We start from the raw sequence: 9,108 nt of genomic DNA on the forward strand, positions 1-9,108 counted from the left end.
TGGCTGGAGAGCAGCCCACAGGAGCAGGAGGTGCAGAGGGGCCCCAGAGCAGCCAGTGCAGGAGCAAGGGGGGAACCTGTGTGCTGGGGATTGAGCAGGGCAGAGGTGGTGTCAGTGTCCCAGGACTAAGACAGCTTGGACTTGCATCTCAGCTATCGACGTCCCTTGTCTCTGAGCACCCCTCATCCCAGGCCACCTCGGGGGCTCTGTAACACTGGCCTCCCATCTCCTGACCACTGACCACCACAGCCTCTCCCAGGGCTAAGCTGCTGTGACTGGATCCACGGGTGCTGTGTTTGGGACGCTCGGGTCCTGTACTGTGGCCAGCGTGAGGGCTCCCAGGAGTGCCCCAGCCAGGGGATCTCTGCATTTCCCCAGCTCTGGAATCTCTTGCAGGGGGCCAGTATGTTTGTTTCAGCTGGGACACAGGACTCTTCACTGGGGCAAAACTGAGGAGGCAAAACCAGCGATGCAGCTTCTCAGCAGTTTCCTGAAGCTTCTTGTGGCTCTTGCGCTGCAGGCATCACACACTCAGGTGAGGGACCCCCAGCTTCTAGCACCCCCCAACGTGTCCTCCACATAATGGATCTGGGGGAGCAGTGAGGGGCACTGGCAGTGGAAGAGTCCTCAGGGATCCTGCCGTAATGGTCTCAAGCCCCATTAGCCCCCTTGCATCACTGTGGGGCTAGAGCATTGCTGAGGAATTGCTCCTGTCGTGTATTTTGCAGGCCAGGTACAGCGGGGGGATCAGTCTGAACCTGTTCTTGGGTTGCCCCACCACTACCCGTCTCTGGTGTCTGAGCTCCGAGTGACCCTTTGTTCCTCGGGTCCTCCCTTAGCAGAGGAACAGGGGGCTGGCTGGGGTACTGCTAGGCTGGCTGGCGATGGGAGGGATGATGGGGAGGGCAGAAGATCAGTATCTCAGGTGCTCTCGGAGGATAAGGCTGGCTCCAGCTAATTTCCAGGAAAAATAAACTCCCAGGAAACATCTTGTGAGAAGAGAGGAAGCGACATTATTGTAGGGAAGCTGCAATGGGGCTGGAGCTTCCAGACAGTCCAACAAGTGCTCATTTAGCTGAAAGCATCTAGAGAGGGCTCATTACCTGCCTCCAGGCCCAGGCCCCAGGAGAGCAGCCCAGCAGGTGCAGGACAGGGCAGCTTGGTGAACTCTGATCCCCAGGAACCCTCTTATACCTGGCAAATCCCAGGGAAGAGCCCCCTGCTCCTGGGAGAAAAAGCAGAGAGTTTCCCGTCTGCTGAAAGACAAGTGGGAGAATCACCTCCCCAGAGCCCCTACAAGGGCCATACCTGCCATGTGCACTGTGTCCCAGGGCATGTGCTGTGGCCAGCATGGCAGCACAGTATTACTGCACTGAAATAGGGGTGTGACATGATGCAGGGTCACCATCTGGGCTCCAGTGAATGAGGTCTTAACAGTGACCCCTCCCTTGTACAGCTTCTCAGGGAAAGTCCGTCCAAGCAGCTGGTTGGGTACCCAGGGCTGGCAGGAAGCCAAGCCCAGCCCAGGAGACGGTGGGGAGATATTTCCCCCCTTTTTAAGCTTATATTAATTTGCTTTGATTTTGGGTTATAAATATTTGCCATTGAGGAAAAGTCCAACCCTGCTGACACCCCTGTGTTTTGCTTCTGCTGAGTGTCTGCCAGCTGCCCGGGCTACTCTCCTACGGGCTGCAGCCAGCCCACTTTGTGCTGTGATCCCATCACAGTGGGGCAGCCTTGGCCAGCATTTAGATGGCAGAGCCCCGCCAAGGGAAACCCAGGGCACGGCATGGAGGAATTAGGATTTATACAGCACCCCAGGTGCACATGGCACTTCACAGCTAAGTACCCGTGGCCCCTGCATGTGTCCAATAGGGGCAGGTGACAACATGCTGTGAGCCGGTGGGAGGGAATCAGATGGGGCTCTGACAGCATCATGATGGCTAGGGAAGGGAGGAGAGGTGCTGGGGAGCTCTCCTTTGGGGTGTTGTGCTCCATTCTGGGTCAGTAGTGACCCCAGGCCCCAGTGTGGCAGGACAGGGGCCGAGGTGATAGGTGTTGTGTGGATGAGATGTATACTGAAGTGCTGACCATGTGTGGTCATTAGATCCACTGGCATGTTGGATAAGAGCTGCGCTGTCAGCCTGGGTGTCTTCTACCTCCTGCAGTTTGAACTTACACAAAGTCTTCACCTTCACACAACCTCCTCAGCTGTTGTTTAGTGAATGATGTCCCACCTAGCCCCTCTCCTGGCACTCAGGGCAGGGTTGGTCCCTGTTGTGTTGCACTCAGGGCCGGCTCCAGGGGTTTTGCCGCCCCAAGCAGCCAAAAAAACAACAACCCACAATCGCGATCTGCGGCAATTCAGCGGGAGGTCCTTCGCTCCAAGCGAGAGTGAGGGACCCTCCGCCGAATTGCCGCTGAATACCTGAAAGTGCCACCCCGCTCCGGAGTGGCCACCCCAAGCACCTGCTTGATAAGCTGGTGCCTGGAGCCGGCCCTGGTTGCACTAGTCTACAGTAGTTGTAAACTTGCTTAACTAAGAATGGTGTCCTTAGCCTCTGTTCGTCAGAGGATGGAGATGGATGGCAGGACAGAGATCACTTGATCATTATCTGTTAGGTTCACTCCCTCTGGGGCACCTGGCATTGGCCACTGTCGGTAGACAGATACTGGGCTAGATGGACCTTTGGTCTGACCCAGTACGGCCGTTCTTATGTTCTTAACTTCATTGCTGGGCGCTGTTACACAGCTGGCACATTACACCCCAGAGGTGGCCGCATTAAGTGGTGAGTGAAATGATCCCTTGTGGATCTGAAGTACTTAGGGACTCTTCAGAATGTAAAACAGAAAGGCTGGATGGTGCAGGGGACTGGCTGTGCAGGCTAGCATTACAACGGCTATAAACATGCTAGATAATACTTAGTCCTGCCATGAGTGCAGGGGATTGGACTAGATGACCTCTCAAGGTTCCCCTCTAGGCCTATGATCCTATGCTATTTATTATCATTGTTATTTATTAGCTCAGTTGCCTTCCTGCTTCTCCATGTATACCAGCAAGTGCCTCGAATGCTCCACAACAGACCTGAGCTGGAAGGGCCGAGTGACCTGTGGGTGGGTGGGTGATGCAGGCAGATGGGTGAGAATGGGGGAGCTACACCCGAAGATTTTGCTGCATTGTGCTCACTCCCTTCTGCCTCTTTCCAAAGGCCTTGGGCCTCACCTCTCTGTATTTCTCTCCCTAGCAGTGGGACAGGTTCAGCAGAAACAGCACCTCAGAAGGGCAAGGTGAGTTTGCAGCTGCTTCTCCTGGTTGTGTGTGAGAATATTAGATTCCCTGTGGGCTCTGGGAATTCTCTCTCCCATCCTCCCTGCCCAGGAGCTTGGGGATCCCCTCTGTCCTCCAACCCCAGAGGAGAAGACAGCCGCAGGGGAGGGGACTGGAGGCTACAGAGGGAGCTGATGGGATATAGCCTATGGGGAGTCAGACTGGTACTATCATCAGCCACTTAGGGGGAGGTGGAGAAGTACAAATGGGAAATGTGTTGGCAAAATAGCTCCCCTGCCTCCCCTGGAAGTTAGATCCCCCAAAACCCCCACATTAATGCACCCTCCAGAAGGTGCTTAACCAGCCCTCCTTCGGAGCCACTGAGCACCAACAGGGAAGCCCCCCGGGATCAGAGCTGGGCAGAATTCTTCAGGTGAAACTTTTTTTTAAAAGAAAACCTCAACTCCAGTTTGATCAAAATGTTTTGTCAATTGGTATTGAAATTTGCTGAATTAGTTCAGATTGAAAAAAAATCAGAAAAAGCCAACAAGTTTTGTTAGAACATTTTCAGGCAAAACATTTTGACTTTTCGGTTAGACTTTTACATCCATTTAATTTAAAAAAAAAAATTAAAAGGCAAAAAAACTCAACTGCACTGATCTGTTCAACCCTGGGGTGGGGGCAGGGGTTGTTTTTACTTTTTTGGAACTGCAGCTGCCTGATAAATTCCAAGTTGAGCTCTGAGGCAGCTTCTCCTCCGACAAGGTTTTGGGTGCTATAAACCCTCATGCTTCAGGACACGAGCCAACATGTAACTATTTGGGGTTAGAAGGAAACTTCCCCTGAGGCCAGCAATCCCATAACTGCTACCAACAGACTTTCTTCCTCTGATCTATCTGGCACTGGCCAGTGTGGCGACAGGGTAGTGATCTCGCTGGATTGCTGGCTGATCCAGTAGGACAGCTCCTATGATGAACACTATTTTTTGGCATGTCCCAAATCAGGACACCATCCCCCTGCCTTGTCCAAATGACATAACATTTTCCAGAAAAATTCAACCACCACCACAGGCCTCACTCCCTAGTTTTAAGGCTGATCAGAGTTGCTTGGTGATTTTTAGATGGGGGCCAGCATTGGGCTTCTAGAAGAAACTGGCCTGTTGTCTTAACTATGGAGTGGTACCACATTTCTCCAGATCTAATGGAGATTTTTATCAGTGTCTGGAGATGAAAAATAGCCTGACTTCAGTGCAGTGCATGACAGATGGGACAGGAAGAGATCAGCAGATGGGACAGCTCAAAGAGGAGAAAACTAATCTGTTAGCCTGGAGGGAGAGTCATAACGCTGGGAGCTGCCTGCAACTTTTGGGGCACGCAGCAGGGCTTCCTCTGATGCCTGTGCCAGGTACATGGCACGCCTCCCAGACTCTGGCCTCACTCAGCCAGTAACTCCACTGTTTAGTGAGAGCTTGAGGGAGCAGGCCAGCAGGCATCTTCTGGGCATGAACTTATAGGGCCTCCCCTCCACCTCTGGGTCTCTTCCAGTCCTGCCCTTCCAGGAGGTTTGGGGCCGCAGTTTCTGTCGGCCCTTGGAGATGCTGGTGGATATTGTGTCCGAGTACCCCAGTGAGGTGGAGCACATGTTCAGCCCTTCCTGCATCTCCCTGCAACGCTGCACCGGCTGCTGCGGAGACGAGACACTGCAGTGTGTCCCAGTGGAGATGGCCAATGTCACCATGCAGGTAAGAGCCAGGTGGGCTCAGTTGACAGTGCAGGGACTCAGGCTTCTCTCCTGGTGGCTAAGATAACAATGTCAGGGCATAACACAAACGTGGGAAATTAAGGCATGGAGAAGTTAGCTGACTTCCTCCAAGCTTCGCCCTTGGAGGTGTGTGGGCTGAGACAATGCCCCCCTCGCTGGCTCTTTGCTCTTATGACTTGTCTTTTTTGCTGAAAGGTCTCATCTTGGACCCTACAGTTACAAACACAGGGATCCTGGCACTGCGTGTATCCATGTGGATGTGTGAGATGAGAGCGGTTTGTTGTCCCTGTGATGTGTGGTTCCCCCTGGTGTGGTGGCGTGAGGTGGACACTGCCCTGAAGTTGCAGCAAAACGAATCCCTGGGTCTCTGGTTCTGTTTTTTTCTCTGCCCCTCTCATCATAACCAAAGGTGTCTTTGGAGATGCTGGGCCACCTACCCATCACCATTTATAGCTAGTAACTGCACTGGCATCCTGAGAGCCCTGTTCCTTTGGGGCATCAGAAGCCTGTGGGGCTGGAGAGGACGAAGGCGGTGCTGGGGCAGGCTGGCAGGAGAACAGGAGAAGCAAAACAATGTTTTCAGGATCTGCTGGCCCCAGGCTGTGGGGACCACACATTCTTTGGGTGGGAAATCTCGGGATCCATGGATGGACCATGAAGCTTCTCTCCTTTCCAACAGCCTCAGGAGGCTGCACTTTTACTCCACAGCCCTCCCCCAGCACCACCTAAGGCACCTGAGATCAGCATGGAGCCCTGGCAAGGAGCAGAGGGGAGGGGAATGATAAATTGGCTTTGCCATGGAGGTGTAGGGAATGACTTTTGTTCCTTTACAGCTCCTGAAGATGAAGCCAGCGGGGCAGGTGCCCTATGTGGAACTGTCCTTTACAGAGCACAGGCAGTGCGCCTGCAGGTATGGACCATCCAGGCTCATTCTTATCCACCATGCAGGGAGTTGCCGAGAGCAGGAGAGACCCCAGGGTGTGTCACCTCTTACGGTGAAGGCCTCAAACCCTTCCACAACCCGGGGGTTGGCAGGCCACCATGGACCCCTTGCTAAGTGGCTCTCCAGCACCATCTAGTGGCCTCTCACGGACATATAGAGGCTGTTCCAGAACTGCATTGTTTTCCAGCTTGCTCAGAAGCTCTGACTCCTGAAGAATGAGTCAGGCCTAGATTTTCAAAAGTGACCTCTGGTTTTGGATGCCTCAGTGTTAGGGGTTCAAACTGAGAGACCTGAGGCCTGATTTTGAGAGGTGTGGGGCAACTACAGCTCCCGTTGCCACCAGCTGAATTTGTGGGTGCTTAGCACCTCGGCAAATCAAGCACGAGGGATGTCAGTTTGGATTCCCAAAACTAGTGGCCACTCTTTTGGCTGTGTCTGACCCTCACTCTAGTTCCTCATCTGTGCTGTGTCCTGGCGTCTCCCCTTATCTCCAGGTGCTACTTGATTGAGAGAAGCTACACTGCATTAAATACTTTCCGGGTGCGCATTTGTCACAAGTCATTTATGTCATTGGCAAAAGGATGTTTTATCATTGCAAGGGAGAGGAGCCCAAGCATGGGAGTTCTGGCAGGCAGTCTGTCAATTAGGATGTAGTCCCAACCCTGTGGAATCAATGCTATTTCCCTAGCATCCCATCCTCCCCAGTACCAAGGGGCTCTGCAGATGCCACATATGCAGTGTGATCATTTTACTCTCTCCTTTTTCTTATCCAGGCCTCGGCGGGATACACTGAAGTCAGGAAGGTAAGTGCTAGTAGCAGGGATTCTGGAGTTTGGGACTCTCAGTCTTGGCTCATCTCCATCCATTCAGACACTTCTTTTTCCCCTTTCCTTTTGAAGGAGGAGACCCAAAGGCCGAGGCAAGAGGAAACGAGAGAAGCAGCGACCTAAAGGCTGTGATCTGTGAGTGGGCGTTAATCCAGGAGGAGGGGTCAGGGCAGTGTCTCTTTTCAGAGGTTCCTCCCAATAGCGGCTCTTTGGCTGGAGCTTGCTGCACAAGTGGGGTTTAGGGACAACGCACCAGCACCCGGAGTGAAACTGCTGCATCCCAACACACAGGGGCTGATACAGACCCGGGCCTGTCTCTGCCACCTTTTCTGTGGATCTCAAAGTACTTTTCAAACGTTCATTAAACCCTCCTGATCCCTGACTCCAGCACTGCCCCACTGGGAGGGGACAGTGTCATTAACGCCACTTCACAGGTGGGAAAACTGAGGCACAGAGAGGCACGGACTTGCCCAAGATCACCCAGAGAATCAGGAGTAGAGCTGGGAATAAAACCCCGAGATGTTAGTTCCCAGTCCCCCTCTTCTAACCCCTCATCCTGTCTTTGTGCTGTGCTCTCTTTGCAGATGTGCCATTCCACGCAGGTAATCATCTCAGCAGGAGAGGGCAGCACCACAGTGCCCATACTTATTACCAAGTCCTCTAACCACCTGTATGTATGTGCCAATTGCATTCTTGACTGAACCCCGTGGGACTTGTGGCTACTTGCACCTATGAGCTGTGACCCTCCAAGCAGACAAGAAGTGGCGAGGTGAGCGACAGGACGGGAGCATGGGCCCTTTTGCCGGAGAGGATGACCTGGACTCTTGCTTGGCCACCTGCAGGGATACAGCTCCAGGACCAGGGAAACTCAGATGCGAGAGAGGCAGTCACCCCTTAGCTGATCTGCCCCACCTTAAGGGCCTTCCCAGGAATCTCTGCACAGTTCACATTAGTGGTTAAAGGACCCAAGGACCAAATTCAAGGCTGAAAATCTTCATAATGAGGCTCAACAGGTCCAGGGCTTTGCATTCAACACTCAGCCAGAGGCCAGCAGGGGATGAGTTCGGCCAAACGTGGGAATGTTTTGTGGCCTCTGCAGCTGAAGGAGTATTCCAAAGTGCGGAGGGTGTAGCAGGACAGCACAGAACCTCAGGCAGGTGCCAGCCCAGAGACTGCTGCACTGGGAACGTTCCCTGTTGTTGTCACCCACAGGAGTCTTGTGTTGCCACCTCCACCTTTGCAGAGCAACCCTTCCCTGAGCTGCCAGCTGGTGGAGGGGACCACACAGTCATGAAGGAAGGAAACCTGTCCCTGATGGGGACTCCAGTGTGGTGTCTGTCCAGCTCCCTGCACAGGAAAGATGTGGAGAAGCTGCAGTGAGCGGGGATGGGGGCTGGCCTGGGACCTATCTGCTTTTGGAGTTCCCTGGGTGGGATGGGATAGAGAATCCCAGGTCAACTGTATCACAGAGGGAATCATAACACCCCAGCACCTGGGCTGCAGCACGGTTCCTAGGGCTCCTCTCCTGGCTGCAGTGCAGCAATTTTCAAGCCAAGTCTTTCTGAATAAAACCTTACCCTAGAGAAATCCAGAAGCCAGCTGTGAGAATGCATTTGTCTCATGTCCCCAACACCTGTTCTTATCTGCTGCCCTCTGAGAAGCACCATTCTCCATGTGCTTCTGGGACTGGAGCTTCCTCACAGCCTGTGCCTCTTCCTCGTTCTCTACAGCACGTCCTGCCAGTGCTCCTGCCAAGTTCCCAGCCTTTCCTTTTCCACCTGCTGGGCCTGGAGTTGCTAGGAGCTCCCTTAAGGGCCTGGAGGGCTCCATTTGGGTTAACCTGAGACCCCTTGTTACTCTGTTCAGTAAGAAACCTCAACAGAGCTGATGGCCCCCAGATGGTACAGCCCAGAAATGCAGCATGGCCACCCCAAAAGCTACAAATGCCCCCATCTCCAGACAGATCCAGCCTGAAGGAAGGTCAACCTCTGCCTCTCTGACCTGCAGCCTCAGAGGAGGGGGAGCCTGGCAGATAAGGCCATGCAGAAGTTGCCTTCCCAGGGAACTGTGGGATGCATACCCATAAGTCATAACACTTAACTGAATGCTGTCCCAGTGTAGCTGCAGGGCAGTTGAACAACTCAGAGACACAAGCATGGATGCAAGTGTAGATGCAAACCATCCTGTTAGCTTTAATTGAGCTATGCAACCCCAGCTAGGAACAGTCACACTCACTTGGTAGTGCAGAAAGGCCTATGGGAGTTTGGGCAGCACTCCCTGTCCTGAGCTGAAATCCTCAGTCACCTCCC

The 9,108-nt window shown here is 53.4% G+C and overlaps 1 protein-coding gene across 2 annotated transcripts; it reads left to right on the forward strand.

The window, feature by feature from the left end:
- The first annotated feature begins 270 nt into the window (after positions 1-270).
- On the forward strand, positions 271-7,517 carry PGF (placental growth factor). 2 transcript variants are annotated; one of them, XM_045012186.1, is made up of 7 exons: positions 271-535; positions 3,246-3,288; positions 4,813-5,009; positions 5,863-5,939; positions 6,746-6,775; positions 6,872-6,934; positions 7,384-7,517. In XM_045012186.1, the coding sequence occupies exons 1-7, from the start codon at positions 470-472 to the stop codon at positions 7,403-7,405; spliced, it is 498 nt and encodes a 165-aa protein (XP_044868121.1). In that variant the 5' UTR covers positions 271-469; the 3' UTR covers positions 7,406-7,517. The 2 variants fall into 2 exon arrangements, with proteins under 2 accessions (XP_044868121.1, XP_044868120.1); XM_045012185.1 differs by lacking the exons at positions 6,746-6,775; positions 6,872-6,934; positions 7,384-7,517 and having other exon boundaries at positions 5,863-6,381.
- Positions 7,518-9,108: the final 1,591 nt, after the last annotated feature.

Source organism: Mauremys mutica, chromosome 4, assembly GCF_020497125.1.
Source record: "Mauremys mutica isolate MM-2020 ecotype Southern chromosome 4, ASM2049712v1, whole genome shotgun sequence".
In the NCBI taxonomy this organism is placed as follows: Eukaryota; Metazoa; Chordata; order Testudines; family Geoemydidae; genus Mauremys; species Mauremys mutica.